Genomic DNA, 23,043 nt, shown 5'->3' with positions numbered 1-23,043 from the left:
ACAAGACTTGATTCATCTGTCTTACTCATATACTGTGGCAATACTTTTAAAATAAATATTTCTGCAAGAATGTGTCTTTGCAAATTTGTTTTGTCATATATTGTGTTTTAGGTTGACCTACAGGCTACAGCTATATATATTTGACTTTCCTGCAATGATAATATAATAAGATTAGAAGTTTAGGTCAGTTATAGAGGCAAAATCCTTGTCCAAAATAGGAAAAAACATACACTATGCGAATGAACAGAGGCTGCATTTGAAAAATAGCTTTATTAGAATTGTTAAAAAAAATGGACTTGATACATTCTAGACCATTTGGAACTGGTCCATGAGTAGGAAATAATCCATTAAATATTCAGTTTATTAATTTTTAAAAGTTAGATGTACCCTTAGAGAAAGTGTTAATGAGTAGGGAAAAGTGCATATTGAGGATTTTCTTCTGTGTGTGAATGTTTTTTGTTTTGTCAAATGTTATCCAGTGGGCATTATTACATGTCCCTCAGTTAAAAAAAACACAGACATTGTAAACATTTAATGCATGACTACCTCAAAATGATTTAAAATCAAACAAAAATGATTCTAATCAGAAAATGCAAAATGCTTCAGCTATGGTGTAATATAAAGGGAATAGTGCTCCCACAACAGAAATTTTATTAGCGTGCATGATTAATTTTCTCCTTCATAAAGAGTAATATCTTGATAATTGAAGGTAAATTCATGTAACTAAATGCAACATAAGCATCCTCATGTGACCTGTAACATAGAAAATCCATGAAACATTTAATTTGGTAAGGATACAAAAGCAAGTTGCCCTTCATACTAAAAAAAAAAAAAAAAATCAGGGAATTAATTATATGTTTAAAATACTTCATTTATATAAATACATATGCTGTATACATATATATTATTAGCTGATTTTCAATAAACAGATGCATTCATTACATTGTGGACGTAGACATTACAAAGAAAAGCAGTCAGATTTATGTGAGAACAGCATTAATGGAGCCCTGGTCACCATACTCGTCTTCGCCATGAATTGGTATGGTTTCCCTGCCAATCTTTCCCATGGCAAAGTTGATGAAAACCTGTGGAGATAGAGTAATAATGTAAGAGCCATGCTAGGCTCAAAGACAATTATGCTTCTCTGACTGCCACACGTTTTGGCTAAGCTGCTGGACAGTTTCTCTCCACGACCCCCCTTCATTTCTTCTGCCTGTGGCTTTTTCCAATCCCACAACCCCAAAAGGGCAGAGTGGTTGAAGAATATCAGCACTGGCTGCACATAAAGCTCATGGATTTTCTCCCAAACTCATATTCCATTTATTTTCCCTCAGGCATACTCTCTTTCAGTTTCCTTCTGGCTCTTTTAAACTTTTTCTACTCAGTCTTTCACTCCTACTCAGCTTTCTTCTGCCCTGTCTCCCCTCCCACCCTCTCCGTTTTTCTCTCATCGTTTGTCCCTTTTTTCTGTCCCTTGCTACCATCTACCCACCCCTACAAAACCTCACACTAGTTCTTTGTCTCTCTCTGTTTGTGTCCTGTCTGTTTTTCTTACCTCATCCAGTGTGGTTTGGCTCACAGAGAAGTGTTTGATCTGCAGAGCATTCTTGTTTGACTCCAACTGGTGAAAGATGTCAGCCACCCCTCCTGGAGCAACTGGTACATGGTATTCCACCACAGTGGAGTGCTGTTCCTGAGTGTTGGGAACAAATGCACAGGTAGATGGTTAAAAATTCTATAATTCATGAAATTATGTAAAAACAAATGCAGTGAAATGTACTAAAATACATGTATCTAGTGGGGCTCAAATGTCTGAACCAATTTTACCCATTCACTTCAATGGAAAAGGGGTACAGTGATACTATACATGCACATATATACAGTATATATGTGTTATATTCTGGGATGGACCATGTAACACCTTGACCACCGCAGGTCAGAAAGTGCTATATGTTTTAATGATTTTTGGACTTGCAGCTGTGCAAGTCAGACAATTTTCAAGAAGAAAGCCAATATCGAAGGTGAGATAATAAGGTCAATACTTCATTGTTCATTTTATATGGATTACTTAAAGCTACTCTACTCAATATGGCCACATTAACAATGGATAAAAGTTTTAGCTGCAGCAGGCAGCTGCTGTCAGCAAATTAAACCTATAGCATGCACCCTGCCAACGTGAAGTTAGTGACTACTTTATAAACATGGTGGAGCATTTAGCAGCTGCAGACTCAGTTATTTCCCTCAAGAAAAAACTCAAAACATAGTGAAAGGAAAAGTGAGTAGTCAGGTAGAAGACCTCCACATTAATGTTATGGTTGTAATATGTTAACCAAACGTGTAAGATGGATATATAAATTACCAATTCTTTCCTAGCACATTTATCTTAACAACTTCAGAAATGACTATATGTCATTGTTGTGTTTTCAGTTTGTTTCACTGACCCCAGGTGACCAAATAAATCTAAATCCATAATTCTGCATTGGCACTGGGAATAGGAGCCACACTAATGCTTTGACAGAAAAGATAGGTTCACTTCTTTCATACTTCAGACAAAACAGTCAAGTCTGTTGTAAATGAGAATGACATAAGGCCAAAAGGGTTATTTTGGGAACATATTGCCACAGACTCTTGGGAAAGAGAAATTGTGTACATAGTCATATATAAAAAAATTAGCTAAATTTACTGAAGCATTTCATTGCAATCTATACCTAGTCTTTTCCCTCTTCTCTACTAAGTGCTCTCCTCTCTTTAGGACAGCTGACAAAGCTCACCTTGAGATAAGTGCTGGGGAATCTGTGCTGCATGAAGCTTGTGATTGCCTCTGCATCACAGGAAGCCGCGGCCAAGTACATCTTGACAGTGAACCCACTGCCAAACCTGCACAAAGGAGGTGTTACGGGCAAAGTACAGTGTTACCATATGTTGGAAGGAAGGGGGTGTTTCCCATTCTTACAAGTAAAATTGAGCATTTAGTTGTGCAGTTGTGGGCGGTAGGGGGGCAGTAATGGCTGGAATGGAGGATGAGAGGGGGTCACTGACCTGTTTTTAATGTGCTGCAGGGAGCCCAGGCATCGGAACTGACCTTTCACCATGATGGCAAGACGGCTGCACAGTGCCTCACACTCCTCCATACTGAGAACCAGAGGCAAAGAGAGAAAGATGAAAGTCATACTTTCTATGATTTCTACTTATAGAACACAGTAATTAGCAATGGCAGTTGTCATACATTAAAAAGTACATAAAGTCATTATCCAAATTTTTATTTACAGTGTTCTGTGAAAAAAAAAAAAAAAAAAAAAAAAAAAGACAACACAATTTTTTTTTTCCACATGTGGTATTCCTCAAACCTGTGAGAGGTGAGGACCACGGCACATTTTCCTTTTACTTCCTCTGAGATGATTTTCCACAGGTGACGTTTGGTGCGAGGGTCCATGCCAGAGCTTGGTTCATCCTGTGGTGAAAAGGAGAAATGAGAAGCGAGTAGTGGAGTGTGTGGAAGAAAGAAATGGAGTTTGACATCAAGATAGAGAGATCAAGGCAAGAGGAAGGGTTCAGTAGGGAGGGCATTGAGTTACAAATTGTGTGCAAAAAATACAGTATGAGAACAGAAAGCCAAGGGCAGAGTATAGAGGAAAGAGTGGGCACAGATGCATAGATGTAAAATAGCATGGGAGATGGGAAGCACAGTTTTACAGATAAAAAGAGAATAGGGAAGGTTAAGGGAAAAAAACAAAGACAAATAATGAAACAGGGAAAAGAGAGAATGGGTAATTACGACGATGCATAGAGAAAAGGAAAGGTACTCAGAGTTTTGAAGACAGGAATAAAAAGAGAAAAAGAGAAAAGTGAATTTGACAAGCCCCTTTGGAAAACCTGAGCTAGCAGACTCATTAACTATACGGGGTCTGTCAAGTCTGTCAGTACTTTACGCCAGAAATCTTTTCAAGAGGAACAGTCGCATACAGTTAAAAAGTAAATATTTGTCCATCATAAAAGGCATCCTCACCAGGAGCAAGATCTGTGGATGGCCGATGAGAGCCAGCGCTGTAGAGAGCTTCCTGCGGGTGCCGCAACTGTAAGCGTCGGTAATGATGTTTCTGTGGTAGTTAAGCCCCAGCCTATTCAGCAGGTACTTCACCACCTTCAAGCACAAAATTGAAAGGATTATACAGAGGATGAATAAAACAAAGTTTTCAATGCGATAATCTTTTACTTCAAGGTGGCCCCATTTCAATAATTATGCTCAGAAGGTTATAATTACAGCTAAGAAACATGTTTCACTTTTTAAAGTAAGACCATGTAAACTCAGACAGAAAAAAATAAATCAGTCATCACTTCCATATACAGATCTGATAACAGAATGTGAGAGAATGTGCTTTTTCAAGTTTTCAAGTATTTCAAGTTAAATATGTGATTGACCAGTAATAACTTAAATGTGAATTTAATAAGAAAAATGAAATGGATGATTTATTCAAGCCTGGGAAACCATCTCAAAACCTCTTGTTAAATCCATAGCATGCCTGCTGATACAAATCAAGAAATTACTTAATCTCTGCAGCATAAACACATCAAAAATCATCCCTGCAGTTTCTGAATTATTTTTTTTTAAACCCACTGTGATAGAAAAAAAAAATTGTTGTATTGTAAGGCAATAACGTTTTTTCTTTTACCTTTTTTTCAAATAGCCTCCAATATGCAGGAAGCCAAAGGTATCTCCACTAGGTTTTTGCATCAAACTGATAATCAGTGAGGTAGATGGGGAACAGATTAACTGCCACCCACTGTGCACCAATAGATTTAATGATTGCTCTCCGTGGTTGCACGAGCGTCAAGGAATATAATTTCACAGAACTGTATGCTCTTCGCTGCTTTCATGAACATGAATATGAAGTCAACCACTCATCTGTGGCTCCAGCTGACCCGAACAACATAGGGCTTTTACAGAAAGCTGCTTGTCCACCCCTCCAATTCATCAACTGGAGGCCCCCTCTCTGGTGGAAACATCCAATATCCCACGACACTCACAATTCACACTCTGACCACAGAAGGAAAAAGTGGATTTAAAGACAGATTATTCTGAGAGCATTATGTGGCCCTCCCCCTTATTGGCTACTTGATATTCATTCTTTGTATTATTGTCGGCTCATATTCTGCCCAGTACAGTGGTACAGCCAAAAAGTGAGGTATCTATCTGTCCCACGTCTAGGCATATATAATTGACTTTACCTGGCAACTTTTACCTTACATAAACTCCATCCTGCCCTGGGGCTGCAATTCTGAAGGACAGGGACTGACAAAATTTGTTCTTTCATTTTATTCTTTGCACTAATCCATACTGAAATCTGGACTGAAAAACCCTGAAAATTTTTAAGCAACTAAAACTGCCATGACCATTTTAGCATAAATCTTTATTCTTGTCTATTAATCGCATGCAATAGTGTGCTGTAAATACCAGTTCACTTTCCAATAGCTTGAGGTGATTTCCCATCAATAATCTTTAACCTTTCTCCCCCCTTCAGCTGGCAAACTCTGAAACGACATCAATCAATGAAGCTAGCTAATGCAATGGATAGCTTGGTTCACTTTAATTTGTTGCTCTCTCTGGTTAAAGGGATTTTGTTTATTTTTTGTGTATGATTGAGAATTCACTGATGCAGGCTAACATAGGTTTGTGTACATGCTTCAAACTAATACACAGCTAAATGATAATCAGTGGAAACAGTGCAGCATCCTCCTAACGGGTTCAGATCACTACGTGTTGTTTTTTAATGTTCTCTCATAAAAGCCCCTTTCTATCACCTTTGATGTAACAGCTCATTAAGCCTGACAAAACCATGTCAATGTGAAATGACCCCATTAAGGCTTGTCTCATTATCCACAGCCACATCCACAGACTGTCAGTGAGAGACAACATAAGAGGAGTTCTATATATATAACCTCATTTTGTGAATTAGCCCTACACTGACGCTTTCACCATTAGAACCATTGTTGTCATTCTTCAGACCAAAGAGAAGAAGCTGTACCGACAGCACCAATAATGATTGCTGCTGGGAACATTGATTTCTGTGTCTTACTGTGTGCGTAGCTGCATGTGTCTGTGTTCATACTGACTAATATGTGCGCAACTGTGTTTCTAAGACAACTGCACCTGACTAAAACAATTAGTACTTCTCTAATGTACAGAGAAACACAGATAAGTGTTATCTAATTTACTATTTACATTTGCATTGTTTCCTCAAACTTTTATCCACATCAGAGCTGTTTCTGTCTCATCTATTAATTTTTGTAAAAAAAAAAAAAAATCAAGATGAAAAATCCCAAATCACATCATCTTTTGATTGTTTGCTCTGCAGATTTCTCTCATGTCAGCAGCAGCAGCAGCAGCAGGGAAAAACAGGCACTCTCAGTAATCACCACAGAAACAAGATTGATTAGTTCTCAGAGAGATAAATGGGCAGAATGGGGCTGAAGTGCCATGTCAAATGAGATCCTCTCATCATCAAAGTATCGTTTAAATGTAAATTGTCTGTACTGAAGCATAGAGCATCAGCTTAATTCTGAAGTTTGGACTGCACGAGCTGACAACAAAAGCATTTCCATTTTGCCCCAGACAGTCCAGCTTTCAGTACACATCACTCAACACTTCACACCCTCTGATTTAAGTATGCATGGATGCATCAACAGTTCAACGGTCCTGCTGAAGGAGTACATCTTTGAATTTGTATCTGATCCTGTGTCATTCCGCGCACAGTGTTATCGCCACCCAAAGCTTTGAAAGGCAGCAGAGTGTCTGCAGCTTCTCCTTACCCCTTCTATCTGCCTCTTTGTGATGCCTCGAATTCGAGCGTAGAAGTACAAGTGCTCCTCTCCAGTGAGCAGACTGTCCAGTGCATCCACCTGAGGACAGTAGCCGATGTTAATTCCCTGGTTACGGCACTCCATGATGTCAACCAACCGCCTGGGAGAAAAAGAAATACAAAGAAATACATCAGTTGTAGGATGTCTCAGAGTGCTGGCTGGCTGTATTATGTTGTGTTGCGGATGTCAACCAGTGCAGAGGAGGAATTGGGAGCCAGCTTCATGAGCATAGAGACACTTTATGCTTTCTAGGAGCGCTTCAGTTACAGGGATAAGAAACAGGTTCTACTTGCTAATTTCCAAACCATTATATTCAAATTATGGCTGATTCAAAGCAATAACTTCCCTCATCTGTGGATATTTGTGTTACACAAATTTAATCTAGCTCAAATTCATTAGGCAGTGCAGCTTGGGCACCTGCAAAAATTAAATCAAAGCAATGGGTTTGCTTGTGTCATATCTTCTGATTCTGAAAGATCACCGTTACTTTGCAGGTAAATGTCATTAAATGTCAGTATTTCTCTAACTGTAATATATTTTATCCGAACACCCCCACATTTTCAGTGTGCAAATTGAATCTATTTGCGACAACAACAAAACCTAGGTAAAACACACACCAATAACCCTGGGTAGTTCATTTTGAAAGCAATAAGCAACACTCAAATGCATCCCAGCTTTTTGTCACATTTGTGTGAAATGGCTGTTCATACAACTTACCCATCCCAGTCCCTGATCTGTGCTGTGCCATCGGTGGGGCTAATATCTCCTGTCAGCATCTTAAAGGTTGTGGTTTTCCCTGCGCCGTTCACTCCCAGCAGCCCAAAGCACTGTAAATAATCACTTTTTTTCTCAGTGACCATGACACAATTCAACCCATTATACAATAATAGGATACAACGATTAGACTGACATTCATGTCGATATTCCGATCCTAGATTTATGACTCAGTCATTTACTCCACCACAGGACAATCTATCCTTTACCTCTCCTGCAGGGATGCCCACAGAGACACTCTTGACAGCATGGACCTTCCTCTTGAGGTGCTGATAGACCTTAGTGAGCTGGTTGACCTGCAGTATGTCAGAGATGGCTGCTCCACTGAACACCCGTTGGTGCTCAGCTGCCACATCCTCATCCTGATCCTCACAAGCCACCTGTGGCACTGACTTCTTGCCCCAAATCAGATGCCTGCAAAGGAAAAAGTAATAGGGGGCCCGAGTCAATGTGAATAACTGGCACAGACACAAAAAGAACACCATGAAATCTGTTTTTGCTTTTGCTAATATAAGAAGTTCTGGTTTTTGATATGAAACAATTTGATGAAAAAAGATTATTCCCATTGAACTTAGAGAAGTGTAATTTAGCTTTCTATTGTTTCCTTTAATAACTTAAAGTGACTGTGATGCATATTCAACCACTGATTTACATATTCACTGCATTTATATCTCACTTTCATATTCAGGACCACGAGAGAGCCAATTTGACATTCTGTACATGCAGTTGAGTCTCAATCCAATTATAACCCTGGATGTGTACACAGGAGTTCATGATCATGTCTGTAGTTTTAGTTTTTTCTTACCTGACTTTGCGCAGCAAAAACTTGTTGAGCAGGAGTCGCAAGGTGAAGAAGACCAGGCCTTGGATGAAAGAAGAGATGAACATCCAGCCCAGGGCATCCATGGAGAAAGGGTTCTGATAGGCATCAATGCCGTAGCCACTGAGGATCTGGACCTCTATATTCATTCTGGACAGCTGCATTAGCCCATTCCCAAAGTTGAACTGGGGGAAGATGAGGAAGGCTTGGTTCAACCTTTCAAAAGTCGCCATGATAGCCTGCAGGAGATAAAGGACAACATAGATGGCATTGAGAAATTTTGTATTCTAAGTCTCACTTCCCTGTCATTGGATACAGGAGATGTTTCCTCTGCAGCACAACACCACCACATCTACAGAGAATGACAAGGTTTCATCCAAAAGGTAGTGAACAGTCATACATTTAAATGTGTATCTAAATAATTCAAACAGTATCTAAATCTTCAAGCATTTAATTCTGACCTCAGGATTGCGCATTGATATTTGTCCCAGGAAATAGAGGATGGAGGTGGACATGATTGTGTTGACACTGATGAAGAGGTTGATGCACACGTAGGTGATGAAAGCCATTTCTGCATCCTTGAAAACACCTGATAACAGATACATCCAGGGGAAGGTAGCAAACCTGAGGGATTGATGAAGACAGATTTGAAACACAATGTAAAATAAAAGTGACTCCACACATGCATCTTAAAATAGCCCTACTGTGATCTGCCTGGGTTGGTTTCAAATATAGAGTACACACAAAGACAAACACGCAAAGTGGATATGGAAAATTTATACAGTCTTTCTCACAAATGCACTTTGTAAAATGACAGGATCTTGCATTTTTTAACTGAAGTTGTTTCAGGCCTTTTACAGGCTAAATAGAGTGACTGTGGGATGAAAATAGGCACTGCACAAAACTGGAAAACGAAGGGGGAAAAAAATACCACACCGTGACAAGGGTAAGCATTCAGTCATCAGAGAAAGATAAATTACTTCTCCCTTTATTCCCCTGCTGGCAGAACATCCTTCTTCTTTTTTTGTTCAATCTGTTCTCTCACATAATTTGCTTGTTCATTTGATTGGGGTGTCTGGGTCAGAGAGAAAGAGAGGAAGAGGAAGAGGAAATACAAAAGGATGAAGAAGACAGCAGTGGTGTGTGTGTGTGTGTGTGTGTGGGGGGGGGGGGGGGACCAACACAAACAGATAGATCCAGACCAAGATAAAGCATCTGCGTGCCATGCCCAAAAATAAGGTGCTGGGTAGGCAGACTGTGGGTGCCAAGCCATGACAAGAAACAGAAGCAAGAAGGCTGCAGACCAGACCAGGTGGGTGCCGCCTGACAGATGGAGCTCTGTGATTATTCATTGCTTGGGAGGGAGACATCTGTCTGATAAATGAGGAGCGGAGTGCTGACATGGCTTCCTAAGATGTAGGGCTCAGGACCTGCGACAGCGACGGCAAACGCATAAGCCTAAACCTCTGCTACAGATGGTAAATGATGTAAATAATCCCAGTGATGCAAAACTGGGCAACGTGGCACATAATTGGGTTGACGCCTTCCCCAAATCTACATCTCACAGCCTAAGTGACTTTTAAAACCTTTGGAACTGCCAGCCATATCGACTCTATCATACATTAAGCCATACTGATTGATGCAAGAGTTATTATTTTTAAGATTATTAATGTTTCTCACACACATCAACTTGGATACACCTAAAGTGAAAGTCTGTGGCTCTCTGGTATTGAAGTAACAGTTTTCAGGTTTAAGTAAATCTGAGAGTTTGGCCATTCCCAGGGCTTCTCAGAGAGTGTAAGAGAGTGTTCCTGCTGGCGAATCCACAAATACACTGCCCTTCAGATAGCAATGTGCCAACAATGCTGAAATGGTTCAGAGCTGGAGAGAAGTTGATCTACTTCTGCTGGACAGATAACAGGCTGCTAATTTCGTTTTTACTCAATATCTAAATAGAAGTCGGTTATGTCAGTAGCTTTACCATGAAAGCAGTGTTTTAAGTGTGTGATTCTGATGGTTGAGCCTTCTTCTAACTGTGGGGTTGCTGCAGATTTCTGTTAGATCTGATCTAATCTCTTATGATATTATCCCATTAACAGCTTCATGTTATCATCTATAGGTTTGTCCATGTTTATCCTATTCCTCAATGTAATAATTTTTCTTGTATGTCCTCTTCTGTGACAGCATGGCGGCGTAGATTTTAGCCCTTTTGCCTCACTGTAAGAAGGTTGTGGGTTCGGTTCCTGGCCTGGGGCCTTTCTGTGTGGACTTGGCATGCTCTCCCCGTGCTTGACTGGGTTTCCTCCCACCGTCCAAAGACATCATCTTTAGGTTAATTGGTGACTCTAAATTGTCTGTAGGTCTGAGTGTGAGTGTGAGTGGTTGTTGGTCTCTGTCTGTCTTTGTGTTTTGGCCCTGTGATGGACTGCCGACCTGTCCAGGGTGAACCCTGCCCTTGCAAAATGTGAGCTGGGATTGGCCCCAGCACTCCCCATGACCCAGAAACGGCTAAACAGTAGAAGATGAATGTTTTCTTATGTTCTGTTGTGATGTGTCGCCAATAAAAAACAAACAAACACATATTGTTATTCCTGTTACTTCCTAAACCCCATTCCCTCCCTCTCTAACATATTTGGCTTGAATGAAATAGACATGTTGGCAGTGATTTTTCTATCTGCCTTTCAGTCCCGCCACCATCTGTCTTTGTACGAAATGTGTTGATTTTAAAAGCAGACGCCTCCTTATGCTCTGTGCTGTAAATTCATCCTGATGGTAAACTAAATAACATGCGGTAGAAGCAAGAAAGATAGTGAATATATGACGACAAGTTTGATAATGAGGAAACCTTTGAAAACAGTGTCCAACCAAGGACCAATGATGGCCTTAACATTTCACTGATGGCTTTTGGGTGCAGGTGGAGGATGACTGTCTTACTCCACAATGAAGCACCATTCTATGAGCTTGAATCTGAGCAGCAAAGATAATTACCAAAACAGCCTTACCAAAGCTATATATATATATGTTCACCTAGTTCTTCTGTCCTCGTGGTGAACTTGACTTCTTTCAACTGACACCAAATATACTGATTTAAATTAAATTTGATTTATCTTATAGGTAATTTGTTAGGAAAATGAAGGCAACCATGATTGTGTCAACTTTGTGTTTGTTACGTCATTGGACATGCTTTCAGTCACTATGCCTACTTTGGAGCTCTTAGCAAATATTTCAGAGAACATGATGTTTTCAAAATTGAGCTACCAAGTTGTAAAATATGGTTTTCCCAATGAAAACATTTAAATTAACTTTTCTCAATAAATATACCCAATCAACCTCCTCCCCATCCACTTACCCAAAGAGCACCAGAAGGAGGGCGATGGCACCCAAATTCTGCCTGTCTGTGAATGCTGGAGTCTGGAAGGCTGCAACAACAGCAACGGTCAGAGCTACAGGGATCATATAGATGACCTGTTGAAGAGGATGAGACGTGATGTAACAACGCAAAGCCAGCTCATTAACATGAAAAACATATCCCAGTTAATCACAGAAGTAAACATATATTAAATATTTATTAATTGAGGATATAAAATTGTTATTTTTGTCTCCTTTGTCTGAAAACATAATGAGTAGATGTCATTTTTCATGAAGTGTTATAATCTAATAGGGCAAGGATGAACCATAATTATTATAATCATCCTCTGCATCCTCATACTTTTACTGAGCATGATTTTGATTGGTAAGGTTAAAATTCATGATGGTGAAGTACGATGTTATTTTTGGGCCTGCTCTTGGCCGATTAGAAGATGTTACCATGTCGTAAAAGAAGTTCACAGCCCAGTAGAAGGGTTCGCTGATTCCAGCGATGTGCTGCAGTCTCTTGGAGCCACTGTGGTATTCGTTGACTTCATAAATGGCAAAACTGGCCGTTGTGATTGCGAAACCCGTCAGCACACACATAGCCACGAGGATCTGGAGCATTCCCTGAACGCTGTGAGGAGAAAATAGGAACATACTGATGACAACGTCAACATGAATATCATTAATTATCAGGCACATCCATAAGTAACGTATTATCATGCATCTGCATTAATGGATATATATGGTGCTGTGCTCTTTTGGTTACTTTTTTTTTTTTTTTGGATTCGCTGTGGGAAAGGCCACGGTCCTACGGAAGCAAGAGATTTACATCCAAGGATAAAGCGTATAAGTCAGTATACTCCAGTGTGCTGAGTCACTGTGAATGAAGCAACCTAGTTTACATCTTTTCAGAAAACAGTGGCCTATTTTTAAGTCCTTCTACAAACTACCATGTCATTGTGTGCTGGGACCTGACTCGTTTGAAATGTTAAAGTGACTCAAAGAAAAGTAAATTCTATTCACAACAAGCAGCTCTGTTAAAAAGAATCTTGCGGCAGCAGCAAGTGTCCTGCGTTTGATTCCAGCCTGCGACCTATGCCGCAGGCCCTTCCCCTGCCTATGTTCCAATTTCCCGCTGGCCTGTCTGCCACTTAATAATTAAAAATAAAGGTATAAAAAGCCCAATTATGATGGTTTTTTTGGTTTGTTTGTTTTTGTTGTTGTTGTGATGATGAAGAGAAGATGATGATGTTAATAACATCAATAATTATCAAAAGATAGTAACTTAAAAATCAACAACTTGACACTGTTATTGTTGAATTGTATATATGCACAGTGGGGCTGTGGTGAGTAAAGCCAAATGTCCAGAATAGACCTAAGACAACTAGGTCATACTTTAATCTTTCAGTTTTTCCTCAAGTTAGTCAAAACCTAGTGTTCAATCTCCTCAAACTTTCTTGGTGCTGCTACCTCTTTGTCTCCCATGCTCCATGTTCTGGTCCCTACTGTTATATATGGCTGTCATTCTCTCCTTTGATTGGGGTACAGCACTACCAGCAAAACAAATGAAGAAAAAAAAAATCTGGCATTGTGAGCAGAGTGAAAAGGCAAAGGAGTAGCAAAAAGTGAAATATGGTGGGCGACCACTAATGACAGAGGATAGCCGGCAGCAGCATTAGCAGCAGCTACAGAGCGGGCTTGTTATCAGTCTGGCCAAGATAGCCTCAGAATTTGTCCCATGGGCACAGCTACCACATTGCGAGAATCAAAACATTTGAAGTAATAAGTCTGCTGTATTTTTAACACAGATGAGGCCAAATCAATATGTTCAGTGGAGAAGCAGTGTCACCCCAGATGGAAGGGCCCATTGGGCATTTGCAGCTGCTGTAGTATCTTAGCAGGCTAACGGCAAAGAAATGTGGATCATGGGGAGAAACTGGAGGCCAGTAAACACTGAAACAGCCGGTGCGATTGTTCGTGTTACTGCTAATAAGGCTTTAGAGAGGACAGACTTTAACAAGTCCACCGATTCAGCTCAATCTGGCCTCGCAGTGATTGATTTAATTTGATCCATTGAAACACTCACGTTTGTATACATACATTTAAGCACACGTAGATGTGTAGTTGTTCTGAAGTCTGGATCTCTCCAGCAGGATGAGGCGTATTTTAAATAAACTCTTTTTGGGAAGTGGGGCAGAATCAATCCACCTCTGTGCCACCTTCAGGATAAACACTCATTATATTGGGACTCTGATCAATAGTGCAAGCTCAGGGAAATCCATTTAGAAAATCAAATATGGGTAAATACTGCTGTCTTGTGCCTCTGCCCTGAATCCACCCCAACTTTAATGTCCTGAATTGAAAAGTAGAATGCTTCCGTAATTTATCTCGGACTTAGCCAAGCCGCAGTCAATAATATTCATCATGACCAGACTAATTTTGGAGTATTTGCACCAATTAGAATGCAAATAAGGATCCTTTTCGCAAGAGCGGCCATTGATATTGTTGTACACTGACAGCTACTTCAGCAATATGAAGAATTTTAAGCATTGTCCTTACACTGCATCTTCATCATCCACCCGGCCGAAATAGGGGTGGCTGGAAACTGAAATGGCTATAATGGAAAAAAAGTAGAGAGCATTGTGTTAGCAATAGAAAAACAACAGCCTATTTCTCAGCACAGGAACCAAATGAGCAATGGTATTCTCTTAGCTTGGGACACAGTCATTTGAAGAATACTGTGCAAGATGATTTCATTTGCCAGTACATACAAAGGAAATTGAATTTTCTTTATCATTTTTTTCAGGATCATTCTGGACAATCACAGACATAACTGTTTCCCTGCATGTCTTTGTTTACATTCCCTGATATAGAAGAGTTCAGCCAAGGTCCAGCTGTACCAGAGCCAGGCTGCAGGTTCAGTGCCTTGCTGAAGAGCATAATGGTAGAATTGACAGATTGTATTGAAGCTGCATGCTTCCTATAGGGGTTTTTCTACAGGAGACAACTGCTGCTGGAAATAAAGTGTATTCATCATCAATACATAATATCTGAAGATGTCTTTATGAATCTATAAATTGTCAGAAAGTCAGACAAATGTAAAAAAAAAAGAAAAAGAAATCCCACTACAATTTCATGCAGACATATATTTTATATTTAAATGAAATGAATTAATTTCATCTGACCAACTGCCTGAAGTCCAAAGTTTTTATTTATGCTATCATTCAATAAAAATTGGGTAAACAACAAGTTGACTATGAAAGGAGTTGATGATTTTGATTGATAACATTTTCGTTCTCATTTCTGTCTCACGCTGAGACAGTTTTCCCCCTTGTATTTAAATAGATAAGAACAACTGTGTTCACATCTTCTGAAGTTGGCTTATTAAGCAGTTGAGTAACTATATTTTCTCTGTTTTGTTGGAAGGACAAACTTTTAATCCTGCCAGAGAAACACAAAAAAATGTTTGGTGCAGACATTTACACCAGACCTGAGCTGACACTCCAGGACACAACATGAGGGTTAGGGCTTTACTTTTCAAGGTGATCACTTCTTTGTCAAATGTAATCTCCCTGGATCGCCACCCCTGACAACACCTAACACCCCCCGACGCTGCAGAGAGTTCGTTGGTAACATTTAAATAATGAAATAATGAAAAACTCTACCCTCAAACGTTATTTTCTATTATCAGTTGGGAATGAAACGTTTGCATGTACTTCTGTGAATGCACTGTGTGTTTTCATGAAAATGCATTGGTGTGTTTCATTCTGTGTGTGTGTTAATGTTTGTGTTCTCCCGCCTGCAGGCAGATGGTCAGGGCAATGTTCAGAGATGAAACAGTGCTGAAAGCGTGGGCAAGCCTTGCTCTCTTTAGCATAGCTCCCCGGTGAGCAGCATTCATCAGTATTCACCGTGCATAGTGATGACAGTGTGAAGGACACACAGCACCCCCTGCCTTAAATCCAGTGAAATGAACCATGAGAAAACACTGTTGACAACCTTTTTTTATATTTAGTGTACAGCATGCACAATAAGTGACACCTTCTTTATACTAATATGCACGGTCCCAAGCATAAGGTTTTTTAACCTTTAACTATTCCATGAAGTGTTTGCATTAATAGGACAAAATTCCACCAATAATAATAAGGATAGATTTTTTGTAGAATTGCTGAAACAAACAAAAAAAAAGAGACAACAACTAATTATATTTCAGTGTCAAAAATTGCTATGTTCAAGACACTGATATATTAAACTGAATTATCACTCATTACCTGCAGTATTGTTTTCTGTCCCATTGCCAGCTTACCATATTCCCTTGGGTCCTTGCCTGCTGGAAGATTGGAGCGCAGGATGAGGTTGTTGAGGCTGTTTAGGTATGCTGGCATTGTGTGGTGGCCCTCAGGGTTGAACCAGACCTGCAACCCATGCAAGCACACACACGCATTTGTAAAAAACATCACTCACACTGCATCAGATCAGGGTTGACAAGTCTATTACATCTCTAAAAAATGCTGACATCATCACCAGAGATCATTTACACACTAAAACTGTGACACTGTTGCTGTAATAAAGAATATTTATGGCGACACTGATGGTAACAACGCAGCTCCATCTGTGAGCTTTAATCTTGTAGACAAACAACTTTAGCTAGGATGTCATGTTTTACCTTTCAACAACTCATCAGCAGAGCAATAAGAACAATAATGAGACAGGAAGCAGGAGAAGAGGAGAGAAAGTTACCTTCGACAGAGTACGGTTTTTGGGCACGGCTCTCAGATCCATTTGTAAGTCAGGAGGGAGCTGCATGCCAAAATCAAAGCCACCATACCTGAAAAAAAAAAAAAAAGAAAGTAGACACATATCAATCAAAACAGAGCACTTTGACTGCTGCTGAGAAATCAGATGTGACACGCTGTGCTTCTCAGTTCCTTAATCCTTTATCAAAGCATTGTGAGCAAATATACATACAAACCCACACAATGAACTTCTGGGTAAAAGCATCAAACTCAACATTAAAATATGAATAGGGATACTAGAAGTTCATTGGTATTGAACTGAGCAACCAAGGAAAATCATGTCTTCAGCCTTAACTAACATTTACATCTTTGTTATACACCGTAATAGAAGAAAACAAGTCAAACAGTTGAAGAATAACTATCACATTTCAATTTTGGTCAATGTGCTTTCAATGAGCTACAAATAATAAGGCATATGCATTATTTTCAACCATTAACTCAGAGAATTATGTAATATTTTGAAATGTAACTCTAAGATCCCATTTCCACTCAGACAGCAGCTGTTGTAAATTATTCACAGGCTGAAATGTCAATACAGCTGCGCTAAGGAGATGTAAACAAAGACTATTCACCTGTTCCTGATGAAGTCATTGGCTGTGGCCACCAGGTAGTTCTCCACATTGATGCCACTCAGATTATAAACTATTTGTGATGAAGGGATCTTCTTATGCGGCGGCTGGAAGTTGTCCCCTTCACAAATCTGCAGCACATTGAAGTGAACCAGGCATCAATCTGATCCTTTTTCCAACAATCGGGAACAACATAAACGTTCGCTCACACATGCACACACAGTCTCACCTGTTCCTGACTGGTGCATTTACAGATACTAAATGGTTTAGAGCTGTTCCCTCTGGAACTCCAGGTGTTTGATTTTCTTGTGCAGACCCTTCAAAAAGAAATATCCAAAATGTGAAATCACGTGCAGTGCATGATCATACCAAAAGCCAAACCTTAGGCATACTCAAGAACGCATGTCGAAAAGGGGCTGATGAAGGCCGGAGCCAATGCCACGCCACGGGCAAGCATTCATTGAGATCAAGGAACTAAATATTTCTCTAATATCAATTCAAAACAGTTTTCAAAGCTGTTGATTATGTGCAGAATCATATTGTGAACATTTTGTGCTCGTGTAGTTTGAAGTTCACTCCCCCACATTTTGTTTTCTGCCAAATGTTTTCAGGGACACTGTGTAGATCAAAAAGCTCTGTAGCAGTACACATGTCTGTACACTTGGACACTGAATTACACCCTGTTACTTTAGATATGAACTAATCAACAGCAGTCGCTGATGGAGAACAGTCAGACTATATAGTATGTTCCAGCAAACAATGCCAATGCACCCCTTCAGTGCTTGTCAAGGTGTTATTATAAGACATCATGTGGGAAACACACAGGCTCTTTTGCAACATATGTTTGCTTTTTTTTTTTCTTTTCTTCTTTTTGGCAGAGAATTTTAAAATGCCTGCAAGGTCTACTTTATGAGTGCCAACATTGATTTGAGTGCCTGTAAGGGGAAAATCTGCCCTATAAACACTGGGTGTTTATGGAATACAAATGATGCTCTAACATCACAGAGTCCTGCTGCAGGCTTTCAGCCACATGCACTGAGCTGAACAGGAGAAAAATCAAGAGGAGGGACAGGAGGGAGACAGGCAAGTAAAATGAAACAAGGTGAAGGAGGAAGCATTAAGAAGGACAACGAGTTAAATGTGAAAACATTGTACATACAAAAAAGGTATCATTAACACATCTCTTTCTGGGGAAAAAAAACTGCTGGCATTTAAGAAGTGATTACGTACGAGTTATCAAAGTTATCGAGGCAGGCGTTATCAATCCCAGGGAAGGACACCATGGTGTTCACAAGCTGTCTGGAGTTGGGATTATGGTTACTGTGGAGAAATAAGACAATAGGTCAGACGTATACATTTATAACAATGCACAAACAGATACAAGGCTGTGTCATCAGGCTGAGCAGATATAGATATTATCATTATAGCTTTTATGAAAAACTTAAATTAAAGTTTTGCGATTATCAAGGCTTTTTTTTATGTGTTAAAATCTGGCTCAATAAAATGACCCTGTCTGTGATCCTAATATTGCATCTTATTGTGACAGGTGAATTTATTTTATTTGGGTTCTCCCACGCCTTCAAACATGAACCAAAATTACATGAATGAATGTATTTACAGATCATACATCCATATTGTTCATACACACGTGAGTGAGAAAACATGATGCTCTAAGAAACTTCAGAATAATTGATTCTGTACTGTCATATATTTGTCCTCAACTGCTTATAGCCGCAGTCATCAGCACTCGTCCCTCAGCTCCAACAAATATCTAATCGAAAATAAAAAAACAAATATCTTTCTTCCAATATCTTTTGTTCATAAAGCTAAAGAAAGCTGGGTTGGACTGGTTGGATCCAGTCTTTGATATGGATAAGCACCTCAGCATTTTCTCCCTTGCTACATATTCCCTTGATCAAACAGCAGCACTTGTCAACAAAGAAAGCGTCTTACATCCTCCCGACATTCTTAATCTCTTCAACTTTGATCTAGCTCACATTTTCTTTCAGTCCTTGCTGTCCTGAAGGTCCATCTGTCCTTCAACAAATTACAGCTTCCCACTCATTTTCTAACTTGAGACACATGTTGCGCTCACCCCACCCCCTGTCAACATCAGACTGGACAAGATGTCATTTTTCATGTCTTTTTGTGGTCTTTTGTTGCCACTTGGGTCTCTGTGATGTTATTCTTGACCTTGTAAATGAGTGGAAATAAAAGGAGCAAAGCCTTGACATTCAGTTAAGGGCTCTCAACATGTTTTGTAAAAAAACAAGCATATTGGCCTGAGTGCACATCCACCCCTGTGCTACCTGCCATTAGAACTGACCTGAAGAAAGAGTAGCTTGGTCCAATGTTGTACAGTGAAGGGCTGAGCTCCAGCTCGGGATAGTGCCGCAGATCGTTCTTGATTGACCCCAAGCCCATTGCAAATATCACAAACAAAACAGGAAGCAGGACCTGGGAGATCAGGCCTTTCCAGTCTCTGCGGCTGTGATGGAACCTCTTGATCAGTATGGCCACTGTCTGCTGCCAGGCCAGGGCCATGCCATGTGCCATGGATGAACTGGAAAGCTCTAAAGTACATGGGCAAGGAAATGGAGATTAATTAAGCTTTTTAATGCCTTAGTGGCTTGATGATGCCTGCTGTTTCTCTCCAAGGCACATTGACATAAAAGTTAACAGACAGAAGTGGAAAGATAGCTGCACCAACAATGGATGGATTGCAGAAACTTGTGAACCAGGTTAGATGAATAAAGTAATGGCCAATTGTGAGGAAAATGTAAAACTGAAGCATAAAAACAATACGATTTCAGCACACTAACCGTTGTCTAAAATGTATACAGTTGACAAAATGGACCCATAGACTGAAAAAAGGATGAACTCACTGATCCTATCGCTGAAGCTTTCAGTGGTGTCCGAGGGGAAGCTGTCGATGGATCCTGTGTCAGAAACTGTCTCAGAGATAGACAGAGGGCTGTGTTCAAGCCCACCGCCTGTGTGTCCATGAGTTAACTGGAGGAATATCTACAGAGACAAAAGCAAAACATTGGCATCTATGTTGCTCAGAGGGTCGAAAAAATATTTCTTTATGCTCTATGACACATTAACATGGCACCTGCACATTTGCACAAGGAACAATTACAGTCAATAGCACCTGGGCTGCTGTGTGTGTTTTCTTTCTGCACTTTGGGCGTGTAAGAGCATACCTCCTCTAGGGTGGTGTCAGAAATCCCATAGCCCCCCAGCTGCAGGGCTTCCAGGTTGGAGTCAAGTGCCGTCAACAGGGAGCGGTATGAGGATGCATTAGATGAGGTGAAGGGGGGCAGTGAGTAGATCAAGTCGCCACCCTGCGCTTCCTTCAGTCGCGCTTCGGGCACATGGGCTTGGACAAACTCCTTCAACACAGCATTGTCTATTTGTTCTGCTTCTGGGGTCTCCATCTGCACATACAAAAGCAGGAACAGATAATATTATTCTTTATTTTTTACATTAGACACACTTGCATTTCAATTTAATTTAGTTACTTGGTTTCTTTCTAGGATTTTTAACATGCTACCAGTCTTCCAGTGCACTCAGTCATCTGACATAGCTTTTAAGAATGAACTAGGACATTTTGTTGGACACCATCTGAGAGGTTGTTCAAACAGCTGAGCACTAGCATAGAAGCCTGAAATGCATGGACATAGAGATCCTGAAGGCTCAAACAGAAGTAAGAAACTGCTCAGCTATATCCTGAAACTGAAAGAAACTTTGGGTGTGACCTAATCAAAAACACACTTGATATAAGACATGTTTTTGTGCACATCAAACAAGTAGAGAAGATTTACCACTTATACTTTTTACTACTTATACTATAATTTATACTTATTGTTTCATTCAGATGTAAAAAAAAAAACAAGCAATCTAAAAAATATATAATCCTAACTATTCAAATTGCTTCACTCGGAAGATGAACAATATGAGAAAATGTGCAGCAGTCAGCAAAGTATAATTTCAGCAGGATTTAGTCCATCTTGCAGTTTTCCAGTATATCTGATACATTTCACACTGTGGCATTATGTTTGGGAGATAAAACCTAGAATTCATTTACACATGAGTGAGTCAGCTACGCCATTAAAATACACAGTGAAATTTTTCACTGGGCTGGGCATTGTCCAGTGTGTGTGTCAATCAACATCTGAGTAACATGCCTAAAAGATATGATGTTTGATTAATGTTATGACCGATAATCACTTAATATTCAATTATGCTAAAATCTTACCACAGAATACTTGTCTGCTGGGGAAACATGAATTAGATTGTTTTAAAAAATGTATTTCATGGTAATTTAATTCTATGGAAAGCAAAGTCAATGACACAATCTACATTGCTTTTGTCAAATATGGTAACTAGATGTCTGTGAGGATGGATACCTTTTTGGTGAGGGTGAGTTTGTAGCCCTGGCCTAGTTTGTCTTTCAGGTAGAAGGGGGATCCACAGCATTTTAACCCGCCTTTCTCCAGGAAGGCAATGCGATCGCTTAGCACTTCAGCCTCATCCAGGTGGTGGGTGGACATGATAATGGTGCGGTCTGACAGGACACATTGACATAAATACATTTGTATTATTGTGCATAGTTACATCATTTATTGATAAAATCTATAACCCAGCTAATTGGACATATGTGATTATTAAGGAATTTTATCACATGATATGCAGAAGTGACACTTTTTTCAATATCCGAGTCATTCAGTGTTGTAGGGTTTGGGTTTCTAGCATGAAGACTTTCAAGGAATGTTCCTTTTGGTCAAATGATTTCATTAATTTCCTTTCCCAGTCGTTACATTTTGGCCTCATAGATGTTGCTCCTGATCCTACAGACATCCAAATAAAAAAAACAAAGTGTAGGCATTACCCTTGTCCTCTGTCATAAACACAGAAATCATCAGAAAAGGAGGTGCACAACCAGCAATGCAAAAAGTTTATTTTGAAATAGACTCCCCTGGCACCAAACTTTCACTAACATTTGAGACAGGGGCAATTACACAGGATATTTTCTACATCGACAATTATATGACATTTAGCAGTCTCCCTGCCATTACTGCTGCTCCCCTAGAGAGCCTAAAGTGAGAGTACTTCTGGATTTATTTTAGTATAATTATATGCTAAACTTGAAAGTTGGAAGCTTGAGCGAGGGAATGCCCTGCAAGGTCGGTTCTTGGTTTACTGTTCTTCCACCGACTTCAGTGGAACACACCAGTGTGAGAGCTTGGATCACGGCTACTGAATATGTGCAATGTGAATTTCTGAATTTTTGTTCAAGAGTTAAGCTGATAATAATAAAATACATTCATACTATTTTTTGTGGTACTCATCGGCAATGTAAGTAACTTAACTACGTAGATTTAATTTCTAAAGAATAGAAAAAAGCTGTGATAGACGGTGTTAGAAAAGTGCACAAAAAATTACAATGCCATAAAATCCAACAACACAAAAGCCAAACATTGCAAAAAGCAAAGCATAGAAATATCTACATAATAATTTACAAAAATATCAGCCAATACAAGTATAATTCAGCTAGTTTCATTCAGCCAAAACTAAAAAGTTATGATTTTCAGAAGCCTTGCTGATAGAAAAGGGAAATGAGGCCGTGGGTAGGTAGCAATATGTCTTATTTCAATAAATATTTCTGAACTGCTAGATGTGTTTCTAGAAATGTTTTAAGCTCATTGGTAGTGGCCCAAATGTGAGAAGTGACTGTTAGAAACATGGAGGACCAATTACCAGAGCCTCATCTATCAGTTTTCAGGTGCAACATGTTAGCGGTACTACTCTTTGATGGCAGCCAGGCAGCGGTGTGGAGAACCCAGATTGTTAAGAATTTTCGGGATAA

General features: G+C 39.7%; 1 protein-coding gene across 1 annotated transcript in view; it reads right to left on the bottom strand.

Annotated features, from left to right (window-relative positions):
* Positions 1-251: 251 nt before the first annotated feature.
* Positions 252-23,043, bottom strand: part of abca12 (ATP-binding cassette, sub-family A (ABC1), member 12) — a 59,689-nt gene continuing 36,897 nt past the window's right edge. The window contains exons 49-71 of the mRNA XM_029530620.1: positions 21,584-21,741; positions 20,378-20,611; positions 20,057-20,195; positions 19,498-19,744; positions 18,402-18,491; positions 17,401-17,488; positions 17,175-17,302; positions 16,547-16,634; positions 16,113-16,221; positions 14,366-14,420; positions 12,260-12,437; positions 11,802-11,917; positions 8,914-9,076; positions 8,438-8,691; positions 7,842-8,046; positions 7,576-7,685; positions 6,808-6,958; positions 4,007-4,141; positions 3,348-3,451; positions 3,040-3,132; positions 2,772-2,877; positions 1,556-1,693; positions 252-1,085 (exon numbers count right to left, since the gene is read on the bottom strand). Coding sequence (XP_029386480.1) covers positions 981-1,085; positions 1,556-1,693; positions 2,772-2,877; positions 3,040-3,132; positions 3,348-3,451; positions 4,007-4,141; positions 6,808-6,958; positions 7,576-7,685; positions 7,842-8,046; positions 8,438-8,691; positions 8,914-9,076; positions 11,802-11,917; positions 12,260-12,437; positions 14,366-14,420; positions 16,113-16,221; positions 16,547-16,634; positions 17,175-17,302; positions 17,401-17,488; positions 18,402-18,491; positions 19,498-19,744; positions 20,057-20,195; positions 20,378-20,611; positions 21,584-21,741 — 3,194 coding nt within the window. The 3' untranslated portion in view covers positions 252-980. The remainder of the gene's footprint in view (positions 1,086-1,555; positions 1,694-2,771; positions 2,878-3,039; positions 3,133-3,347; positions 3,452-4,006; positions 4,142-6,807; positions 6,959-7,575; positions 7,686-7,841; positions 8,047-8,437; positions 8,692-8,913; positions 9,077-11,801; positions 11,918-12,259; positions 12,438-14,365; positions 14,421-16,112; positions 16,222-16,546; positions 16,635-17,174; positions 17,303-17,400; positions 17,489-18,401; positions 18,492-19,497; positions 19,745-20,056; positions 20,196-20,377; positions 20,612-21,583; positions 21,742-23,043) is intronic.

This window comes from Echeneis naucrates, chromosome 21 (genome assembly GCF_900963305.1).
Source record: "Echeneis naucrates chromosome 21, fEcheNa1.1, whole genome shotgun sequence".
NCBI classification, from domain to species: domain Eukaryota; kingdom Metazoa; phylum Chordata; class Actinopteri; order Carangiformes; family Echeneidae; genus Echeneis; species Echeneis naucrates.
The sequence above is the reverse complement of the archived record's forward strand: the minus strand, read 5'-3'. Positions and strand labels throughout refer to the sequence as shown.